We start from the raw sequence: 24,751 nt of genomic DNA, 5'->3' as shown, positions 1-24,751 counted from the left end.
AGACTTATCTTTTCAGAGAATGTGCTTTTGATATTGGACGGCTGTTTTTGTCGAATGAGAGTCACTATGGAAAAATGAGCTCAGAAATGCACACTAAATAAATGTTCCAGCTCATATATTTTCGCAACCTAAGCAATGAACCGACTAGTACGCTTAATTATATAACACTTGTAGGAAAAGAAGATATGGAGTTAATAGTGATAAGGCAACATCTCCTCCTCCCCCCCCCCGAAAAAAAACTGAATTAAACCAGAACGTAAACAGAAAATATTACCTTGCCATCGAATTTCTTGAACTCTTCAAACGGTTGTTTTTCTTGGGTCTTTGCATTTTCAAGAAGATCTGTAAGCCTAGATCTTGTTACAAGGGTTTCTGGTATCCGACGGGGTTTAAAAGGAGAACCTTCAATATAAGAGAGTTAACTAAAGGCTCGATTATATTAAAAAAAAAGAAAGAGCCTAAAAAGCACAAAAGAAAAAAAATACTGACGAAAGTAATTTCAGCCCAGAAATACCAGAGTGGTGGCAACAAAGATAAGCGAAAACCATGAAAAAACCTCGAAAATTTGGAATTATTTTATTGAACACCCTGGGGCATCGTCACTCGGTTGATAGCATCCTGTCACTGGAAGGGACCAGGGAATTGGTGAATATTGCCTCTTACCATATCCAACTTGGTTACTTTTAAAAAGTTTTTGAAAAAGCGGAATTGTCTTTCCTTTTTCTGTAAAAGCGTTTTCAAAAATTTCATTCAATTTCACTTTTCATCCAGAAAATTTCACTTTCCCGTGGCGCAATCTTTTTGATCATTTAAAAAGGGCACTACAACTTTTAATTTTAGTTCGAAAAACCCTCTCCTGATCTTCTAGGACCATTGGGTCGACAAAATCACCCTCGAGGAAAAAAAAACAACAACAAATAAACACGCATCCCTCTGTCTTCCTCTCTATTCGCACACCTCTCTGTCTCCCCCAAAATTTTTGAAACTATCACAAATGAGGGTGGTGTACCGCCCCTGAAACTTCGAATTTCAAAAGGCTAGAGTGTCCTTTCTTCTGGTTAAAGATACGAAATTCCTCAATTTTATCGATAGAAACTTGAAACTTCAACAGTACGGTGTTTTGGTATGCTGAATTTGACGGTGTCACTTTCATCAAGAACACTTGACTTTTTGGGGACATTTACCCCCTTTTCCAACATTCAGACAAATTTTCTCAGGGGCGAAGGTTTGATGGGTTAAGCTCAGGATTAAGCTTAATATATTGTATACATTGGGAATCAGAATAAAAGTCAAATTCTTTTGACGCATTAATTGATATCAAAATTCCTTCTTTTGAGTTTCGTTTACAATTGGTCAAGTCACTCCTTCATTACAGTTCGTTACCACGAAATATTTGAAACTAAATAAATTGTTGAAATTTTTTATGTCAAGAAATCCTTACACAAATCTTAAATTTTGAGCCCCTAAATCTTAGATAATCTGTTCGTTTTGAGCTGTAACATCCCTTTTTACTTTCATTTGAAAAAACTTATTTTTTTACATTTAATATCTCTTCACCCTAAATATCATATTCAGGGTAATTTAAAGATTTGGCGTCCAGAAACACACTTTTTGTATATTTCGGTAATTTTGATCGGAGTAACCATTCCAGTCTTTAAGCTCAAATCGTGTTTTGCCAAGACAGCGTCCCCGGCCAAAAAGACAAGGAGGGGCTTGTTACCACCAATCCCCTTCCAAAACATATATAATGAATTTTCGTTCGTCATAGCCCTCTCCCGTTATTCTACTATCATTATTTCGATTTGAGCAGCGCTTGCAACTGCAGTTTTAGGGGGACAGGGCAAATGGAGGGCTACTACTACTACTGCAACTACTCTTCTACTACTAAGGGCTACTACTGCTCTCAAGGTTCTATTCAAAATAATTAAAACATGATCGACTTTCTCCCGAAGTTTATTAATTAGCCCTTGGGCCTAGCATTAGAAATTTTCATAATTTATTCGTTTGAATGAAAAATACAATACGAATTATAACAAAATATAATAGTCTTACCTTTCCACTGACAAATCTTTTAATTTTAGATTATTCATTTCCACAAAATAAATTCCCTGAAAATTTATTTGAAAATTTAAAGTACTCTTGACCGAAATATCCATAAGATCTCAAGTTCAACAATGTATAACAAGGTTACTTTCTTCGAAGATTTATTACTAAATCCCTCTATATAAAAAGAGCAGCTTTGGGTTTTATAACACTGGGCCCTTCCAAGGGGCTGCATGGATGACGCTACTTCAAATTATCTTTTTTTATGTTTTTACCATTCTGATAAAAATAGCCACCTTGAAATTTTGAAGCGACAACATGTCTGTCAAGCCTGAGGCACCCATATAGCAAAAATGGCACAGAAGGCAGCCTTGTTACAATTTGGTCATCTTTGGCTCTTACAAAGGGCACTAAAACTTGCAGTTTCACTTTAAATGAGCCCTATCTCGATATTCTAAGACCACTGGTTTGATAAAATCACCCAAGGAGGAAAAAACAACAGACAAGCAAAAACAGATGGATTTATTATAGACCGTTTCAGAAAAAAAAATAAAAAATTGCGCATTTTTACATATGAGAAATTGAAAGCCCTGGTATAGAATCATCGACATTCTAAATTTGCTGGTGTCAAGATCCCCTCTTTTTTAAGCAAGTTCCCCTATACCTCTCCAGAATTATGCTAATTGTCTTGTGCTCATGACTTTTGAGGGGGCAACTTTCAATTAATGTAGCTTGCACCGTCAATAGCAAATTCTCTTGATGCATGTTTAGAATCTTAGTTAGTGTTGGCACGGATTACTTGCATCTCGTTAACGCTGAAACATTTGTTTCAAATAATAGCAATAAACCCCTAAGTAGTTTGACATTGTCAATTGCATCAAGAGAAAAAAAAACACACAACTGAGTAAAATTACTCGTGTGGTAGCACGAAAATCAAAGAAGAATTGATAGATTGATGTTCAAAATGTTCATTCAAAACCCAATTTGAATGTTTTGTCTCAATAGTGCTCATTATTTTACAAAAAAAGAATTGTTTCAACCAGCAACCAAATCTACACATACCTAAAATCATCATAAGCGATGAATAGTCTAGATATAGTACACGGAAGTTACAAAGAAAATTGAAAACCTTGGGCTGCAGATCCAAGGGGATTCTTCCATTTGACAATCTTGGTTTCACTTGCCTCTTTCTGTTGATTTTTCAACTTTTCTAGTCGTACTGTTGTGTTACACCGAAATCGAGAGGCACCTCCATCATCTAGAATTGAAGCCAAAATAAACAGCATTAAACTTTATAACCATTAAAGTTACAAGCTCATAAATTCCAAAAGCGAAAAAAGCAAATTAGTTAAATCTATGAAAGACAATTAAAAACATATTTAGCCAAACTAAGAGTATGACTGCTTGCAGTGTTGGTCTGGAGGATTTGTATGACGGTCGGATTTGGAAATTGTCTCCTGAAAATTTGCTTCTTGGAATTTAAGACATTTTTCTTGAGGGAAAGAATCTTCTTGTACCACACTCCATTAAATTTGTAGGGATATATGCTTATGTGCGGGAGATTACGCCACAATATTACAGCCAATAGACAGGGATTATTTGATACTTTCGACTGCTCGACAGGGGAAATATATGTCATATGACACATATGAAAAAAGTTTTACACAACCATTACCTAAAGAATAATTATACTTTTACTTAATTTATTTATATTTTGGGGGCTATATGAACCTTGGATACCCAAAAAAATTTCAAAAAATTTTAGAGCGTTATTCCAAATAAGGTTATTAGATTTCACAAATTGTTTCTGCGCTTAATTCTGTTTCCCATTGTTTATTTTTCCTATATGAAGCGTTTTTTCTATTTTTACTAACCTTGGTCAAAGTCACTCATTTGCCTCCTTGCGTCTTCCTCTTCAGAATCTGACAGTTCGTTGTTTGCTTCTCTCAACCAATGAGATTCATCTGAACGGTGTAAACAACTGTCGCTCATGCCTGTTGAATGAAAACTAATTACCAGCCAATTCCAAGAAATTGTTCGTAAGCCCAGTTTCGTTTTTTGAATTTCAGTTTTATTTTTTAGCTTCTTGTCTTTTTTTCCTTAATTTCAAGGAGTTAGAATCTAAAAGAACTTCGAAAATTTCAGCAACGGTTGAATTTCGGACACCCACACCGGTAATTAAAATCCATCAATTTAAAAGTAAACTAACTGTTTGAACTAAACATTGGTTAATCCAAAATATGGTATTAAAATATCCCTCAAAAGGAAATTAAGTTACCTTGACTTTGTTTACCATGCTCAGAGGCATCCTGCGGCTTCGTCAGTTTAGCTATTAAAAATTCAATATTCAATATTTTTTTATTTTATTTTTTATTCAATATTTTTAAAATTCAATATTTTTAGCGTCTTTTTATTACGGCGACGTTTACTGCTTTACGCCATTTTACAGTAACATATAATAATTATTTATGGCTCTTCCCAAAATACCTCGCTAAGCCATTGCTACTGAGATGTTTTTGGACTTCCCATCCCTTACTTGAGTTTCTCGTGGCCTCCCACGTGTCCCTGCGTTGAAGACTCATTTCGTCTGACAACCAGTTGGTTGTTCCTCGATGCACTTTAACGTTAAGCCTTATAGTCACTATTTCGTTTTTTAGTAAAGTTTTATTTTGCTTGAATAAAATATTGTAGCCTGTCGTGCTATAAACATCCCTAAACAATCACTAAAAACTTCATATGTCAGCCAAACACTATAAAAATGAGACCATAAGAATTGCTTTTTACTTTATTATTTTTATTTATTGAAAACCCTTCTTCGTGCAACCAGAATGATGGAGCGCTACGAAAAAAAAGAGTGGAGTGTACTTTCTAAGACAAAAGAAAACTCAATAAACGGAAAAACAAAGAAGAGGACAGGCCCTTGTTACAACAGTGAAGAAGAAGAGCCATGACACTGTAGTAATGTTTCCGGGTAAATGTATCACAGTTCATATAATTGACTTACCAATGAAGTGAACATACCACTTGATGCCTTTTTTTGCTCTTTAAGAAAATAATAATCGCTTCTATCGCAAATTCAAATTTAAACACTTTTTGAAATCTTAAAAATGACAAATTTTCAATTAAAGTATGAATTATCAGTCGTTTCCGACAAAATAATACTACATTTTCTCAGTGACAAAATTATTTATAGTTAAGTTAGGCTAGGTCAAAAAGTGCTTAAATTTGAATTTGCGATAGAAGCAATTATTATATTCGTAAAGAGCATTCCCCTTTATTGGTAAGTCAATTATATGAACTGCGATACATTACCTGTTTTCCTTCTCCCTTTCTGCATCTCGGTGAGGTTTTGTTCAAATAAATCTTTGTCTTATGAAAAGAGCTCGTCATTAGCTCTAGTTATTCCAAATCTTCCGTAGGCATGATCTTATCCATATAAAGGATATTACACAAGCACCTTTGAAATTTAGGCTTACACAGTTAGATATTTCCAACTACATTTGAACTCACGATAAAATTCCAAGACCTTCGAAAACCATTCTTTTGCCTCGGCCTCGTTCGTTTCAAACGAAACTAAGCCCAAATAATACTGAATATTTTAACCTGTACCTGTTCCAACTATAGCGAGAAAACCTAGAACAAACTATTTTGAAAAAGATAGAATTGCTCAAGCGAATAGTTCATTTCTAATCAAGCAAACAGGGTCAATGTCTTCAATTACCTTAATCAAAGTAATGTCTTTTCAACTCAGTTAATGCTTAATGCAGTGGTACTATCGAAAATTCTTGTGAGTCTTGATTTTCTTATTAATGTTATCAATGGTTTTACTTAGTCAATTGTCATTTCCTGTTCAGGTAAACAATTGCTGCAGCCAATAGTATCCAATTCTAGAAGGTCTATCTCAAAAGCCATGCTAAGTACATTACTTTTTAATCGGCGTGACTCTTTGAACTTACATTAGATTACAGCATCGTCCTTTGGGCTATACCACATACGGCCTTCCTATATAGGTATCCGGCAATGACGTCTCTATTTTATTCAATGATATGATGTATACACTATAATAAATATAATGGCCCGAAATATAAAACATGAAGCAATATTTGTTGATGTTTCTAAAAATCCAGAACGTGCAAGCTAAGGCTACGCTACTTAAAATAATGCCTACTATTTACTCCTTATTTATTTGATGGCAACAACAAACTGATTGTGTGTATCACTAATTAAGTGCCACACAACCTCTGTATCAATAATCGCGAAACTATGATATTATGTTACGCTATGGTTGTTGCATAACCATTTAACCAAGGAAAAATTTCCCTAGCTTAAAATGTACTAGAAACGAATATAAGGTAAGCCATTTAGTATATTTACCTAACCCCTCACCCCTGAAGATGAAAAATCTTTGCAATTCTAGCTTACAAGTCACTCTCAGTGATAGAAAAGAAATCTGTGACCATTAAAACTTAACACCAAGACTAGAAAGGTTAATAGTATAAAATATCACATCACTATCATCATTTTATTTATAACCCACCACAAAAAACTGGGCAGGGCCCAGAAAAAAACAGAGTAAAAAAACAAGAAAAACAAAAAAGAAACAACAGAAATAAAAACACACTTGGACAACTACAAACAGAAATGACCAAAGATGGGAAGACTTCTAGCATTCAGCAGAGGAATCACAAATATGCTTCTCAATAACCCCAGCTGGGTTTACAGCTGGCACGTTGTTTACGTGCCGGCAGGTACGTACGGCCCTTGCAGTGGGTTCCTCCCCTCTTCTGCTTGTTGACTGAGACGCCTGCAGAGCTCCGCTAATGTGCCTAAATTGTTCTCTCAAAACCGACGCACCTTAAGAAACTTGAATATGGAGGCCGTTGTAGAATCAAAAATTTATGAAAAAAAGATGTAACAGCCAAGGGCACCGGCAGGGGGGCAATGCTCCCTCCGCTGAAAATTAGGACTATAAAGAAATTATAAGGAAACCAAAGGAAAAAGAGCTGAATATGGAAAAACCATGGGAAAAAATGTGTGCTGTCCCATTGTTGGCTGCCTGCCAATAGATTTTTACCATTAATAAGGAAAATTTAAGTTCTAATTTGTGACTTAGTGACCCCTTTCTGGTTTTCCACAAACATTTTTTCTATATGATTTGCATGGAGCAAAATAAACAACAGATTTTTCATAGTAATGAATGGTAAGTAAATAATGATCCTTGTCAATAACAAAAGTATAAGAGCCTAACTATTGATGACATTGAATTAAAGAGTCAGCTTTTTATGGTGATGCTAAATATGTATTTCGTATAATTATAAAAAAAACACAAAGAAAACAACTTAATAAGGGGTAATTTCTGTAAAAATATGCCGCCAACTTTTGCTTGCATTGCAAGAATACCCTTGAGCTGATATATGAAGCCAGTATAATCAGAAATGTTTCTCTTGAACGGAATGCTGGGAATTTTTGTATTTTCCATCTGAACGGATATGTTTTTTTAGTTTTTTTATTGTCATTTTGTTTTTTCAGGAGTGATTGTATTCATCAAGTTGTCACTTTGAAATAGGTAAAGTATAAAGGCGTCAAATATTTTGGTTTTTGGTATTCAAAGTTAGATTAAAAATATTGAATTAAATAAATTTATTTGATTTTCTTAATTTTAGTCTTAATGTTTCACTTTTAACAAACTACGTTGATAATGCGTTAATTTTTATAAAGAATCGAGTCTTAAGGCATTAAATATTTCGGTGTTTGATAACCAAGTTCAAAACTGCCAATATTGTTCAAAAATATCCGTTTAACGCTTCGGCATTGCTCAACCGAACTGAATGCTGGGTGTTTATATCTTACTTTTTGTAAGTAGGCTATTATTTTGTGTATTTTTTGTAATTAATTACTTTTTTTCATTTTTACATACTTTTACTTTAATTGACATGCTTTTTCCATTGTCATTAAAAAAGAATTTTGTCTTTAAGCTTCATTAAATGAAAAGAACAAGTTTTTTCAACGGAAAGTAAGGACCAACATTAAAACTTAAAACCAACAGAAATTATTACGTATATGAAAGTGGTTTCCCCCTCCTTAACACCTCCCTCTTCACGCTACGTTTTTTCGGCACTTTAAAAAAAGTTACTTAATGTTCTAATTAAACGACCCTTGTATTTTAGGAGTTGTTTGTAAAGAATTGGGACAAAATTTAAACCTTAGTGTGAAGAGCGAGGTGTTGAGGAGGGCAAAACTCGCCTCATATACGTAATATTTTCTTCGTTACAATTTTAATGTTGCTCCTTACTTTCAGTTGAAAACTTGTTTCTTTATATATTTAATTTCTGATCGTTTTTAAATAACGCCAGAATACCTGGCTCCACCTCCACGGAAAAATCCCCCTCCCCAAAGAGATATCCTTGGGTAATTTAATCCAGGTGAAAACTTACCCCGGAAAATTACCCTTAACATCTCCACGTGTAAAATTGAATCGGTAAAGAGAAAGCAAGACACATGAAGAAATTTCGTACAAGAATTGTGGCAAATTCACCCAGTGTAAAACTTCCCTTAAAAAGTTCACCCCTGGAAATTTCCCTCTCCAAGGAGAATTCTCCCCGTGCAAAATCCTCCCAGCAGAAGATCCGTCCTTCCCTTACCACCGAAAAATGTATACATACTTCTCAATAACGAATAAAACAATAAGTAAATTTTATAACTTAAAAACCTTTCCCCAGGGGCTGTAGGGGTTCATTTTGTCTCTAAATACATAGCTATTGGGCTTTTCAACTATGCTGAAGAAAAGAACTATCTCAAAATTTTGATCGGGCAATTTTAGGAAAAAAGTGGTGAAAGATGGGGCCTAGTTGCCCTCCAATTTTTTGGTCACTTGAAAAGGGCATTAGTACTTTTCATTTCCGTTAGAATGAGCCCTCTATCGACGCTTTAGACCCACTGAGTAGGCACGATCATCCCTGAAACAAAAACAACAAAGAAACAAATAAATACGCATCCGTGATCTTTCTTCAGGCAAAAATTACAAAATTCCAATTTTTTTTTAGCTATGAGTTGGAAACACCTACAATACGGTTCTTTAATACACTGAACCCGACGATGCAACTTTCCTTAAAATTTTATGACCTTGAGGGGGTCTTTCCCCCTTTTTTCGAAAATCAAACAAATTTTCTCAGGCTCGTACCTTTTGACAGGTAAGACTAAACTTAGTGAAACTAATATATTTAGAATCAACATTTTAAGAGAATTTCTTTAATATGTCTATTGGTATCACAATTCCGTTCGTTAAAGTTTCGGTTACTATTGAGCCGGGCTGCTCCTTACAGTTCGTTAAAACGAACCGTTTGATCAAACAGTTCGTGGTAACGAACTATAGTAAGGAGCGACCCGGCTCGATAGTAACCGAAACTCTAAAAAATGGAATTTTGATACCAATAATTACATCAAAAGAATTGTATTTTCATGCTGATTTTCAATATAGAAGTTTCATCGAGTTTAGTCTTACCTGTCAAAAGTTGCGAGCCTGAGAAAATTTGCCTTGTTTTAGAAAATAGAGAGAAACACACCCTAAAAGTAATAGAATCTTAACGAAAATAATACCATCAGATTCAGCGCATCAGAGAACCCTACTATAAAAGTTTCAAGCTCCCATCTACAAAAATGTGGAATTTTGTATATTTTTGCCAAAATATAGATCACGGATGCGTTTTTATTTTTTTGTTTTTTTGTTGTTCTTTTTTTTCATGGCTGATCGTATCGACCCAGTCTTGCGACTAAAATGTCGCAAGAAGGCTCATTTTAACAAAAATTAAGTTATAGTGCCCTTTTTAAGTGACCAAAACAATTGGAGGGCACCTAGGCCTCCTCCCACGCCCATTTTTTCCCAAAGCTACCGGATAAAAATTTTGATAGAGCCATTTTGTTCAGCATAGTCGAAAAACATAATAATTATGACTTTGGGGATGACTGAATCCCCCACAGTCCCCGGGGGAGGGGCTGCACGTTACAAACTTTGACCATTGTTTACATAAAGTAATGGTTATTGGGAAGTGTACAGACGTTTTCAGGGCGTCTTTTTCACGTTGGGGGGGAGGAGGAGGAACGTGGTTACGTGGGAAGATCGTTCTATGGAGGAATTTATCATGAGGGAAGAGAATTTCCATGAAGGGGGCGCAAAATTTTTTAGCATTATTGAAACAAGAGCTAAGAGCTCATATGTCACTTGCAACAAGGTCGGAAGAGCCAAGAGCTCATATGACATGAGCTCTAGCAAAATTCTAAGAATCAATAGACTGATTTAAAAGAAAAATCAGAGGCTTGATGCTCGTCGGGAATTAAAATAAGAGCTCTGAGACACGAGGTCCTTCTAAATATCAAAATTCATTGAGATCCGATCACCCACTCGTAAGCTAAAAATACCTCATTTTTTCTAGTTTCTCCCCTCCCTTCAGCCCCTCGGATGGCCAAATCGGGGAAAACGACTTTATCAAGTCAATTTGTGCAGGTCCCTGACACGCCTACCATTTTTTCATCGTCCTAGCACGTATAGAAGCACCAAACTCGCAGAAGCACTGGAACCCCCCCTAACTCCCCCAAAGAGAGTTGATCCAGTCCGGCTGCATCAATTACGTATCTACAACATTTGCTTATTCTACCCATCAAGTTTCATCCTGATCTCTCCACTCTAAGCGTTTTCCAAGATTTCCGGTTTCCCCCTCCAACTCCTCCAAATGTCAATAAATCTGGTCGGGATTCAAAACAAGAGTTCTGAGACATGAGTTCCTTCTAAATATGAAATTTAATTAGGATCTGGTTACCCATTCTTAATTAAAAATACCTTATTTTTTCTAATTTTCCGAATTAACAGACCCCCCCCCCCAAGTTTCCTAAAGAGAGCGGATCCGTTCTAATTACGTCAATCACGTATCTAGAACTTGTGTTTATTCTTCCCATCAAGTTTCATCCCGATCTCTCCACTCTAAGCGTTTTCCAAGATTTCGGGTTTCCAAGATTTCTGTTTCCCCCTTCCAACGCCCCTAGAACTTGTGTTTATTCTTCCCATCAAGTTTCATCCCGATCTCTCCACTCTAAGCGTTTTCCAAGATTTCGGGTTTCCAAGATTTCTGTTTCCCCCTTCCAAGATTTCGGGTTTCCAAGATTTCTGTTTCCCCCTTCCAACGCCCATGTCCCTGGATCCGATTCGAATTGAAAATGAAGCATCTGAGACATAAGATCTTTCTGTATATCAGGTTTTATTAAGATCCGATCATCCATTCGTAAGATAAAGATACCTCAATTTTCACGTTTTCCAAGATTTCCGGTTATCCCCTCCAACTGTCCCAATGTCACCAGATCTGGTCGGTATTTAAAATACGAGCTTTGAAGCACAAGATTTATATTAAACATCAAATTTCATTAAGATCTGATCACCCGTTCGTAAGTTACAAATACGTCATTTTTCTAATTTTTCTGAATTACCCACTCCCCCCCCCTAACTCACCCAAAGAGAGCGGATCCGGTCCGGTTATGTCAGACGCGTCCCTTGGACTTGTACTTATTCTTCCCACCGAGATCTTCCTGATCTCTCCGCTCTTACCCTTTTTTCAAGGTTTCTGGTCCCCCCCAACTCCCCCCAATGACACTGGATCCGGCCGGGATTTAAAATAAGAGGTCTTAGTTACGAGGTTCTTCTAAATATGAAATTTCATTAAGATCCGATCCCTCCTTCATAAGTTAAAAATACCTCATTTTTTCTAATTTTTCAAAATTAACTCTCCCCCCAACTCTCCCAAAGAGAACAGATCCGTTCCGATTATGTCAATCACGTATCTAGGACTTATGCTTATTTTCCTCACCAAGTTTTCATCCCGATCCCTCCACTCTAAGCGTTTTCAAAGATTTAAGGTTTCCCCCTCCAACTCCCCCCAATGTCACCAGATCCGGTCGGGATTTAAAACAAGAGCTCTGAGACATGATATCCTTCTAAATATCAAATTTCATTAAGATCCGATCACCCGTTCGGAAGTTAAAAATACCTCATTTTTTCTAATTTGTCCTAATCAACTGTCCCCCCACTCCCCCCCCCAGATAGTCAAATCGGGAAAGCGACTATTTCTAATTTAATCTGGTCTGGTACCTGATACGCTTGCCAAATTTCATCATCCTAACTTATCTGGATTTGCCTAAACTAGCAAAACAGGGACAGACAGACCGTAAAATTTGCGATCGCTATATGTCACTTGGTGAATAGCCTCCAATTGCAATAAAAAAAAAAAAAAAAAAAAAAAAAAAAAAAAAAAAAAAAAAAAAAAAAAGAGAGAGAGAGAGAAGAAAGAGCTCATATGGCACTTGTGACGAGGCATGAAGAGCTAAGAGCCAAGAGATCATGGTATGAGCTCTAACAAAATTCTATGAATCAATAGATTGATTTAAAAGGAAAATAAGAGGCTTAATACCGGTCAGGATTTAAAATAAGAGCTCTGAGTCACGATGTCCTTCTAAATATCAAAATTCATTAAGATCCGATCACCCACTCGTATGTTATAAATACCTAATTTTTTCTAAATTTTTCTCTCCCTTTAGCCCCCCAGATGGTCGAATCTGGGAAAACGACTTTATCAAGTCAATTTGTGCAGCTCCCTGACACGCCTACAAATTTTCATCGTCCTAGCACGTCCAGAAGCACCAAACTCGCCAAATCACTGAACCCCTCCCCCAACTCCCCCAAAGAGAGCGAATCCAGTACGGTTCCGTCAATCACGTATCAAGGACGTTTGCTTATTCTATCCACCAAGCTTCATCCCGATTCCTCCACTCAAAGTGTTTTCCAAGATGTCCCCCTCCAACTCCCCCCAATATCAGAAGATCTGGTCGGGATTTGAAATAAGAGCTATGAGACATGAATTCCTTCTAAATATCAAATTTCATTAAGATCCGATCACCTATTCGTAAGATAAAAATACCCCAATTTTTACGTTTTCCAAGAATTCCGGTTTCTCCCTCCAATCCCCCCCATGTCACAAAATCTGGTCGGAATTTAAAATTAGAGCTTTAAAGCACAAGATCCTTCTAAACATCAAATTTCATTAAGATCTGGTCACCCTTTCGTAAGTTACACCCCCCAACTCCACCAAAGAGAGCAGATCCGGTCCGGTTATGTCAGTCACGTATCTTAGACAGGTTTTTATTCTTCCCATCCAGTTTCATCCTGATCTCACCGCTTTAAGTATTTTCAAAGATTTCCTTTGAAAAAATATTTTCAAAGATTTATCTCTAAATTTAAATTTCACCACAAATATATAGTAATTTCGTACATGTTGCATAACAAGTAATGCTTAATATTCTTACTTGTAAACTTTGGGCAAATTTTTCGCAAGAATTTCGCTAAATAACCTGGTCCAGGCATTTATAAAGACATTTATTCTACAAGAAATGGGAAAGAAGGAAATAAAAGGAGCAGAGAAACTATATCAAATGAAGAATATTATTAGTAAAACCACTAAAATCTCGAAATTTAAAGGGACCGGCCCAAAATAACTCTCACCTCTTATTTTAAATCCCGACCGGATCTAGTGTCATTGGAGGGAGTGGGGGTGGGGAACCGGAAATCTTGGAAAACGCTTAGAGTGGAGAGATCTAGATGAAACTTGGTGGAAAGAAAAAGCACAAGTCCTAGATACGTGATTGGCATAACCCGACCGGATCGGCTCTCTTTGGGGAAGTTGGGGCGGGGGGGCCTAATTACCCAGAATCATTGGAAGGCTGGCTGAAAAAGATCTAAGCAAAAAAACTTTCATCTAACGTTCCTGCACGCAAGTGCTGTTTTAATAGTTTCGCGTACCTTTGAATTATCGTGTAATTAAGGAAAACTAGAATCAGATTTAGAGAAGAAATTTTCCCTGACATTACTATAATTTATTATTGATCGTTAATGCAATTCATCAACGAAATAATTTGAACCTTTAATCATGTCAAACTTCACTCTGCAGCCCATTTTTCCCAATGCCAATGGCATAAACTGAAGATTCCAATTTTATTTGTCTGGAGTGTCTCTCAACTATCCATTCTAATAAGTACTAACCTTGGAAGTTTGTATATCAGAAACGTTGTTACTCTAGACTGATGGTTACTTTTACTAGGTTGTCACTTTTTGTCCAATATAACTCCAGATATAATTTAGGTCCAATAGTAGACGACGTTCATACACAACAATAGCTGGATATTTCTTAATCTCACCACTAACAAATCACAAAGACAACGCTCAATACTTACATAGTTGACTAAGATTGATAGGCCTATAGGCATATTCTGTTCAAGTAATTGCCCAATATGTAAAAACAAGATGTACGACACTAATTTCACAAAAAAAAACTCTTAGCAGGACCTTTGGGTATTTTAAAGCCTAGATGGGATCTTTTGATAATGAGGGTATTAACCGAGTTCGAAAAACAGCAGATTTTAAAATTAAATTGTTCACTAATTTGGCAAAAGAATAGAACAGAGACATTTTTGCTTAGATAACCTATTGCAAAGGCAACATAAACTAGGGGCGGTGGTGGTAAGATTTTTCTTTCTTAATGGAATCTTTTTAGAAGTTAATCACCAAACTAGTTCAAGTCAATACATATTTAAATAGGGTATATTTAGATCAAAATCAACAAACAAACAAAAATATCAATAAATTAAGCAAAAAAGGATGATGACACTCATGTAAGTAGTAAAACTGAAAGAAATATTTAAAAAAGAAGAAGGCAAAAAAATCCGGACAATTATGAATAAGAACAGTTCCGTATGAATTTTTTTTTTTTTTAAAGAAGAAAGTGTGCAATATTTTCCACACAAGAGGACAGACCAAACATAAAAATTGTATTTTTAAGGCTTAGTTTTTACGGGAAAGAGGGGTGGGATTCTGCAGACCAGTCGTGGATGAGATGCACCACCCATTGTTTATGTTATATACTTGACACTGTTTTCAAACATCTTGAGTTAAGTAGTTCCTACGGTGAGGCTGTTTTTGCTCATATTAGCAAAGCCTTTGACAACTTGGATCATCAGACAGTTATTGATAATGCAAGGCCTTTAGGTGTCAGAGATTTTGTTTTACGTATGGTAGCTAGTTTTTTGTCTGGTCGTGAGCAATGTGTGGTCCTCCCTAACGGAGATTCATCAAGTTTTACCTTGATTTCCTGTGGAGCACCCCAAGGGACTAAATTGGGTCCTTTAGCATTTTAATTGTTTTTAACAATGTTTTACCAAACTTTGACAACACTTTTAAATTTGTGGATGATTTGACATTACTTAACCTTTGTCAAACCTCAAACACTTTGGGCGTTAAACTTGACTCACTCGTTAACAACTTAAATAATGATCTTGACAATGTTAAACTCAATCTAAGCATACCGAAAAGCAGTTTCATACTATTCTCCTTTTTAAAAAATATACCCCTTTATCAATAATTACCTTTGAATTCCATATTTAAACATGGTTAAGCTGCTTGGTGTGCACTTGGGCAATGACCTTAAATAGAATCCTCACTCTTTTCACTTATTTAAAACAGGTGGTTTTCTCCTTAAATCTTTCTCCCTTCTCAAACGGTTCTCCATATCAATCCAAAACCTTAAAATAACTTATTGTTCTTATATAAGACCTCGTCTTGAATATGCTTGCCCTGTCTGGCACCCTAGGTTGACCAAATCCCAATGTTCTAAAATTGAAAGCATTCAAAAAAGAGCTATAAAAATTATACTGGGGACGTCCTATACTACTTACGATGAAGGTTTGGCTAAACTTGAACTTACTACATTGGAATCACGACGTCACTTCCTTACCATGAACTTTGGGCACAAGTGCCTTAGTTCTGACTATCATCGACGTCTTCTTCCCCCCTTCAAAGAAAATCCCCCAATCCTTCCTAATACAAGACTTAATGCTCGTAGAGCTCCAAATACCCAACTTGACTTGTGTCCCCAAGTGTTGACCATGAGGTACAAAAACTCTTTCGTTCCCTATTTTGTTTCGCATTTTAATAATTGATTTAACTTTGTAACTATGTTTATCCCTCAACATTTATTTTATCATTGTAATTGTTCTGACGTGCTTATGCTAGCTTGTGTGCTATTCTAGCCAATTAATCCTATTCTATTCGATTGTAGACATTGGCACACACAGACCACGACCCAAACCTAGGGGATCAGACCCTTTTTCCTTGCAGGGGAGGGAGGCCAAAATTGGGCAAAACTACATTTATATGCCACTGTTTTTCAGCGTTTCCAAAAGGGGCTATTCTGAGTAATCTCAGAGGAGAGAGAGGAAACAGAAAAATTGTTAATTGAAAAAATATGTAATACATATTTCTTTAGATTCCATGTGACAGAGATATAGTCAGATTATGAACTGATGTAAATCTGCTATAAAAATCAAGCATGAAACAGCAAACAACGTTATCATGGCATATAAGTTACTTAACAGTAAAAAAAAAAAAAAAAAAAAAAAACACCACCGTGCAGCATCAAGATTAATTTTAAGTCGCTACAAAAGGCTAGAGCAGACAGTCATTTTTAAGGCCTCAGTGGTAGTGCATACTAAGACAGCAATGAACATCAAGAGTTTTATAATCAAGAAGCATGAAGTTTAAAAGAACAATAGGAACGACGGCATGACCTGAGTGTGGTTTCTTTGCCAATAACGAAAAGAACGACAAGACTAATACAAAACCATATAAAACACACACAAAATAAGTAAGAGATCCTAAAACCAGAGAATAACAAGAAAGCCACAAATGACAACAAGACCAGATTTTCAAATGAAAAGCAGACTATTCTTCACTTTTCCAGGAGTCGTCGGAGTAATCTTAGAGGAGAGGGAGGAAATGGTGAAATTTTACTACACATTGGCCATGTGAAATGTTGCAGCAATAATGACCAATGGGTCACAGTTGTGGATCAACACAAGCTACAATATGCACTGCATTGAACTTCAGCCTTCAAAAGAAGCAGCAACATGAAGTCTAGCTGGGAATGTCTGCAATATTTAATGTCTAACCAGTTTTCTTAAGCAAATTCCACAAGCCCTCCTAATATTTAGGCTTATGAAGGGGTTTGAAACTATCCCCCCCAGGAGTGTAGATCAAGCGCAGACTAATAAAGCCAACATCTTTGAGCTTAGCTTGTCCTTCCAGCAAAGTGTGTTTGGGGTTCAACCCCCCTATTGGTAGATGCACCTATGACAAGGATTTAGCTCCCTTCTTCCTCTTTACTCACAGAGGCTGAATCAATCTCAGACAATGCAAAGGCATAACTAAGACATTAACTACTGGTACCAGCTAATTTTGGTTGAGATTCAACTCTTTTTTGGCAGATATCCTGATGACTAGAATTAAGTACCCCTAACCTTCTCCCCCAGACGTCAGATTGGTCACTGGATCATGAAAAACAAAATTAGGATATAGGCTGGTACATTCCATCAAGTTTGGTAGAAAATAAATGATATATTGTGATGTAAGCTTAAGGATCTCTTCCTCTTACAGAGGTTAGGTCAGGGTGGGACACCGAAAATCCAACAGGGACATAAGTTATCACATTCTACCAGAACTTTCGGACTAGTAGATTACCTTAGTTACAAGTATATTTTGATTTCACTCTCAGCAGTTTTGACTAAAAAACGACCTGTATCCTCTTACACTCCTAATATCAACGAAAAAAAAAATTGAAACGTTAATGAACAGAAGTTTGATCCAACCTAGTAAAGGTAAATAAAATCAAACAAGATTTGGCAGTATTACTCATAATTTAAGAAGCCAATGCTCTTCTACCAGGATGGCAAACTAAAAATGCAATATTTTTTCAAAATTATCCATATAAAAATATCTTTAACCTTCTCTTATTTTACTTAACTGCAATTGTCTTATCCTGGAATTTTCATAAGATTTTTACTTTAAAAAACAATTTCATTTTGTTAGAATATTTCACTTCTTAGCTTGTTTGAATGTTTTACCTCTTTCTGATATACTTCTACATTTTTATTTTATATGTAAATGGAAAGGCAGTGTGATCCAAGAAATTTCTATGCTACATGATTCTTAAGAAGTTTAGAGATAAGACAATTTTGTTTTGCTTCTTGTTTACAAAGCTCACTAGACTAGAAAAAACCCTATCTGTTTTTCTGGGAAATTATCAGAAATATTGTAAATACTGCAAAATTTTGAGATGGTTTCCTCATCAGTTTCACAATCTTGTCCCCAGAAAATGCTTAAGATTCCAACCTTATTATAACCATACTACAGAGTATGCACACCATCAATCCCAATAATAAAATTAAAAAAAGAACAACAGAAGCAGTAGTATGGCTTGGCAATAGTAAAACGTTTTTAAACTGACAATGCCATAATATGGAAGTAGAACACTGTGTTTTTTTTATTATTTAAATATAATATTTACAGCACTGTATCAAAAGCATTTAAAGAATCGCATTTTAATGCTGATTTTAAATATATAAGTTTCATCAAGTTTAGTCTTGCCCATCAAAAGTTACGAGCCTGAGAAAATGTGCGTTATTTTAGAAAATAGGGAAAGTCATAGAATCTTAACGAAAATCACACCATCAGCTTCAGCGTATCAGAGAACCCTACTGTAGAAGTTTCAAGTTCCTATCTACAAAAATGTGGAATTTTGTATTTTTTGCCAGAAGGCAGATCATGGATGTGTGTTTATTTGTTTGTTTTTTTTTTTCAGGGGTGATCGTATTGACCCAGTTGTCCTAGAATGTTGCAAGAGGGCTCATTCTAACGGAAATGAAAGGCTCTAGAGCCCTTTTTAAGTGACCAAAAAAATTGGAGGGCACATAGGCCCCCTCCCACGCTAATTATTTTCCCAAAGTCAACGGATCAAAATTCTGAGATAGCCATTTTATTCAACGTAGTCAAAAAACCTTATAAGTATGTCTTTGGGGACGACTTACTCCCCCACAGTCCCCATGGGAGGGGCTACAAGTTACAAACTTTGATCAGTGCTTACATATAGTAATGGTTATTGGGAAGTGTACAGGCGGATTTTTTGGTTGGGGGGAGGGGTTGAGAAGAGGGGGATATGCTGAGGGAACTTTCCATTGAGGAATTTGTCATGGGGGAAGACAATTTCCATGAAGGGAGCACAGGATTCACTAGCATTATTAAAAAAAAAACAATGAAAAAATAAATATAAAAAGTTTTTTCAGCGGGAAGTAAGGAGCAGCATTAAAACTTAGAACGAACAGGAATTATTACCCATATGAGGAGCTCACCTCCTAATACCTCGCTCTTTACGTTAAAGTATTTTTAGTAATTTCAACTATTTATTCTACAGCTTTTGTGATTCAGGGATCATTTTGAATGAATTGGGACAAAATTTAAGCTTTAGTGTAAAGAGCGAGGTACTGACGAGGGGGGCGAACCCCCTCATACATGTAATAAAAACATTAAAATACAAAAGTTCTTTGCGTAAGCTAATTTATAAGTTATGACTATCTTTTACTAATAAAAAGATTCGTAAAAATTAAAAGTTCTAGTTGCCTTTTTAATTAACCAAAAAATCGGAGGGCAACTAGGCTTCCTCCCCCGCTCTTTATTTCTCAAAATCATTCGATCAAAATTATGAGAAAGCCATTTAGCCAAAAAAAAATGAATGTGCAAATTTTGTCTTAATTATTCCTCTGTGCAGAGCCAAAATCAAAACATGCATTGATTCAAAAACGTTCAGAAATTAAATAAAAAAAAAGTTTTGTTAACTGAAAGAAAGGAGCAACATTAAAACTTAAAACGAACAGAAATATCTTCGTATATGAAAGGGGCTGCTTCCTCATCAACGCCCCGCTCTTTACGCTAATTTTTTTTACTGTTTTAAAAAGAAGAGTTGAGAGAAAGAGTCAAACTTTAGCGTAAAGAGCGGGGCATTGATGAGGAAGCAGTCCCTTTCATATACGAAGTAATTTCTGTTCGTTTTAAGTTTTATTGTTGCTCCTTACTTTCAGTTAAAAAAACCTGTTTTTTTTATTATTTAATTCTACCTTAGAACCAATAAATTAAAGGGTATATACCCTATTGCTACCAGGCCTTTTTATCATTTTCTTTGGTATTTTGTTATTCTTGGGTTGTGAGATCTTTTTTGTGTTTTATCTAGCTTTCTTGTCAATTTTCTTATTAATTTTTTTAAAAACTTTAATGGCAAAGTGCTTGCATATTAGTTGTGTATTGATACTGTTATAACATAAATATGAATAAAATTCAACTTTCAACAGTGAAGTATGATAGTCATTCTCTTGTAGCATGATCTGTATTTGTTTCATTTCTCATTCCCTTCCCCTTTCCTTCCTTTTTTTATTTTTTTTGCTCTGTATCCTTCTCCTCCTCTTTATACATATATGTATATGTATATATATATATATATATATATATATATATATATATATATATATATATATATATATATATATATATATATATATATATATATATATATATATATATATATATATATATATATATATATATATATATATATATATATATATATATATTTACAGAAGAAGATGTTTATTATTATTATTCAATACAATATAATTCAAAATGGAATTACAATACACTTATTCTCCCTCAAAAGGCTTAATTAAGGCTTGAAAGGCCTGTTGTTGCTATGGCAAAAAAAAAGACCATCAGAGATATAGTTAATTAAATTAGTGTTCTTTAGAAGTTCATACAGTGTTGATTGAAAAATTATCATTTTTAGAATATTTTTCAAGCATGCTTTTCAGGTTCTAGCTAGTACTAGCTCACAAAGATCACTCTAATGGATAGTTTTCTTTCTTTCTTTTTATGGAGTTAAAGCAATCTGAAGCCATAATTTGCCTGGACAAGAACTGATAGGTATACATTGTCTGATGTAAATAATAAAAAAAATATTCCAGAATATAAATATTCTTCAACATTTTCATAGAGATATAAAATTTTTATGTATGATTGTGTATGAGATTTTCCACTTGAGAGGTCTCTTACCAAAACTATTGGTAATGTTTTTGTAGGATTAAGTTTAGGAGCTTTCACATAATTCTTTCTATACAACCATTTTCCTTGATATTTACCTATTGTGAATTTCTTTTTGAGTGTTTATAAGCAGATTTAGTTCTGATTTTTCTTCTACTGTGTATCCGTATCAGAGTTCAAAGCAATAAAAGACAAATTATATATTTTTCTTGCAAGAACTACTCACCTGAGTCATCTGTGTAGATAAAGGATTTCTTTATATGGCCCAAAAGCCAACTTTTTTGAATGAACATGGCTTGAGATGCCAATTAGTTGAAACCTCTCTTAGAATTCATATTTTATAGCCACACTGAAAAATAAAACATAGCATCACTAGAAAATTTGAGCACAGCAAAAAGATACTTGCATATACAACTGTACACTGACCTGAGCATTAGGAAGAAGAATGGGTCATGTTTGACTAAAGGGATGTGATTTGGCTTCCTAGCCATGAAGGAACAAAAATATACAAAACAATAACCCTTGAAAAACATGATAGTATTTCTGCCAGTGCAACCCTTTGTTAAACCTTTCTATCCCCTCTTCACCTCCTTTCCCCAAATTTATTGAGTGCTCACTAGGATTCCAATCTTCAAATGGAATTAAATGTTGGGGATCCCAAGAATACAACCAGACCTAAGATTGTTTTTGTTCTAAAAACTTTTGACTGAGTTCTAAAAACTCAGCTGAATCCACATAAATTCATGATTCTAGTTAGCCTAGCTTTCTCACAGCCTAAAAGACTAAATTAATTTACATTTAAGGGTCCAGCTGCCATTTGACCAGTTCAAAAAAGTGTATACCTATAAGTGTACAGATAATATTTAAGTTTAAACATCAAATTTTTGCACAGGCTAGCATGCATATTTAAGGGGGTTCTAGACTGACATATTGTTCCTACCTCAAGAGTAGGGAAGACTATATAAGTAGCCTACTTTTTATTTTGTAATAAATGACATATATAAATAAAACAGATGTTGGTAGGCCTACTATAAAATGGCTAGACATTTTCAACAGAGAGATTTTGACCCATACAGAAGTATAGCATTTGCCTCTCTCTTTCCAAAGGTATTTTGTGGCATCCATGTTCTCTAGGCTGTTTGCATCTTGCATAAATAATTACTTTTGGATTTTTACTTTTTCTAATCAGGGGCTTCTTTCTATCTTGGAAAATAGCTGAACTAGGTTGATGAAACTTTCAGGAATGAGTCCAGGGTCTAAAATATGCCTTGAGAGGATGATATCAACCTACTATCTCTTTTCATAATTATTTTTAGGGCTTAGAAGATTGTACAGATGACAGGTCAATAGCCAAACTAACCTATCTAAGTTATAACACGAACATTTATCTCAATTTGAAGTTTTCAGTCCCTTTTTCAATAGCTCTAGTTTTTGAAAATGCACTTAAGCCATAGGCCTAACAAGGCTTTTATCCTAAATTTAAGAAATAGATTACAAAACTTTAAATCCATCCAAGTCAGGTGTGAGGAAGAGGCCCAAAAAGACTTTCTAGTAAACGTATAGCCTACATGATTCTATTAGCCTACTGACATAGGGACAAGATGAATGCAATACTTGATGCCTTTTTCAAGCCATGAAAAACTTATGCCAGGTTCAAACGCATAAGATTATATAAAAATCATGAATTATGATAAAATTCATATAATGAGATAATTGAATAAATACAAATTGAATTAGGCTACACAATCGCTAAATCTTTCAGATTTTAATTCCAATCCGTGTTTGAACTTTTCAAATATTCCGCCATCAGAAATATTTTCGGCACTAACTACATGCTTACCCTATGCATATAGACGCTTCTTTACGTGTGAAGACTTTTCTTTTGAACCTTTTTAGAAATCTTTTTAAAGGTTCCAAAGAAAAGTGTTCACACGCAAAGAAGCGTCTACATGCATAGGGTAAGCATTTAGTTAGTGCCAAAAATATTTCTGATGGCGGAATATTTGAAAAGTTCAAACATCGAAATCTGAAAGATTTAGCGATTGGGTAGCCTAATTCAATTTGCGTGGCCAAAATTATAATTGTAAGATTGCAAATTGTGGTTTTCATTTGTCTTTTAATAGACATTCCATTCAGGTTACCCTGGATGTTTATCATTGTGATAGATTGTCGTAATGCTCTGCTAAAAAAGGAAAAATATTTTCATTGCATAGGATAGGAATATTTCAGTAGGCTAATCAATTAAAAGTCCTAAACTAGCCAGGGAAGTGTTTATTCTACTAAAAAATCACAATCTATCTTTTTTTACCCCCTTTAGCCTATATCCAGTTCCTGATTGCCATTTAAATTTTATTTTGTGTTACTCATTTCTTATCCATATCACTGAGGGGTCATAGCTTAGCACTAGAGAAGTCATTGTTAAATAGTCTGTGCTTAAGTATATATAGCTTGTTGCTAGTTGGTTTTCTCTGAGTATACAATGTTTGATGTGGTATAAGCCAAAAGAAGGACCTGTAGGCCTATTGAAGAAATGATTGTAAAAAAGGGATTTTTATAATTTCCATAATAATTGCAGCTAATACATTCTACATGCACCCCTGCTCTACTTTACACTCAACTTTCCTACTATAGAAAATATATTGCTGAAATTACAAATTTTCCATTGATTCTTCCAATCAATCCCTCAATCCTAGTTCCTATTAATTGAAGCAACTGTGAAAAAACAAGTAATAGGTGGCAGAGTACCCTGGAAATATATAATTTGGGCTATATATTTGCACATTAGACAGGTTGGGAATAATTTTTTTGTTCTTCATATTTTTGACATAAAAATAAAGTAAACATACCACTTGACACCTTTTTTTATATTCTTTACAAATATAATAATTGCTTTAATTGTAAATTCAAATTTAAATACTTTTTGACCTAACCTAAATAATTTTGGCACTGAGAAAACATAGTAAATTATTTTGTCAAAAACAACCAAATATGGATACTTTAATTGAAAATTCAGGAAAATTAAAAAAAAAACAAGAAAGAAGAAAAAAGCTTAATATTTTAAAATTTGTTTATCAACTTAATTGGGGATAATCAGTGTTTTTGGATTATATGACATTTAAAAAAATGGATTTATAATGAAACAGTAAGTTTAAGACCAATGTGTTAAGTATTTTGTATACCCAAAAACTAAAATATTTGGTAATTTTCAAAAGCTCAAAAGTGCTTAAATTTGAATTTGCAATAGAAGCAATTATTATATTCATAAAGAACATAAAAAAGCATCAAGTGGCATGTTCACTTTATTTGTAAGTCAAAAATATGAACAACAAAAAATTTACCAGTTATTAGTATAGAGCTGCATGATTTTTCCTGCAAGTGGGAGGTCACTTGTACCTGATGCTCTTTCTACTGTTTTTAGTTAGATAGAAAAAAAAACAAAGAAAGTTCCCATTGAAAAGAAAAGAGCCCAAAAGTGAGATTGAATTGTTAAAGCTAGGAGGTTTGCCCCTTCAGTCTGTTTAAAGAAAACATATTCATAATTGAAGCAAACATATTCATAATTGAGTATTGTCTGTGGTTCTTAGCTAAATTTTTACTAATCAGACGTAGGGTTTTATAGTAATTAAATAAAAAAGCAAGTTTTTTAACTGAAAGTAAGCAGCAATATTAAAAATTAAAACGATCAAAAATTACTCCGTGTAT

The 24,751-nt window shown here is 34.8% G+C and overlaps 1 protein-coding gene across 4 annotated transcripts in view; it reads right to left on the bottom strand.

The window, feature by feature from the left end:
• The window catches only part of LOC136030093 (stress-activated map kinase-interacting protein 1-like), a 43,018-nt gene extending 20,130 nt beyond the window's left edge, over positions 1-22,888 (bottom strand). For 2 of the 4 annotated variants that reach the window (XM_065708762.1, XM_065708759.1), the window contains exons 1-5: positions 22,792-22,888; positions 21,276-21,398; positions 3,918-4,037; positions 3,173-3,301; positions 275-402 (exon numbers count right to left, since the gene is read on the bottom strand). In XM_065708762.1, the coding sequence (XP_065564834.1) occupies positions 275-402; positions 3,173-3,301; positions 3,918-4,037; positions 21,276-21,342 (444 nt within the window). In that variant the 5' untranslated portion in view covers positions 21,343-21,398; positions 22,792-22,888. Of the gene's footprint in view, positions 1-274; positions 403-3,172; positions 3,302-3,917; positions 4,038-21,275; positions 21,399-22,774 lie in introns of all 4 variants that reach the window. The other 2 variants (XM_065708760.1, XM_065708758.1) reach the window with 1 other exon arrangement.
• Positions 22,889-24,751: the final 1,863 nt, after the last annotated feature.

This window comes from Artemia franciscana, chromosome 8 (assembly GCF_032884065.1).
Source record: "Artemia franciscana chromosome 8, ASM3288406v1, whole genome shotgun sequence".
Classification (NCBI taxonomy): Eukaryota; Metazoa; Arthropoda; class Branchiopoda; order Anostraca; family Artemiidae; genus Artemia; species Artemia franciscana.
This window is presented reverse-complemented; position numbering and strand designations above follow the sequence as displayed.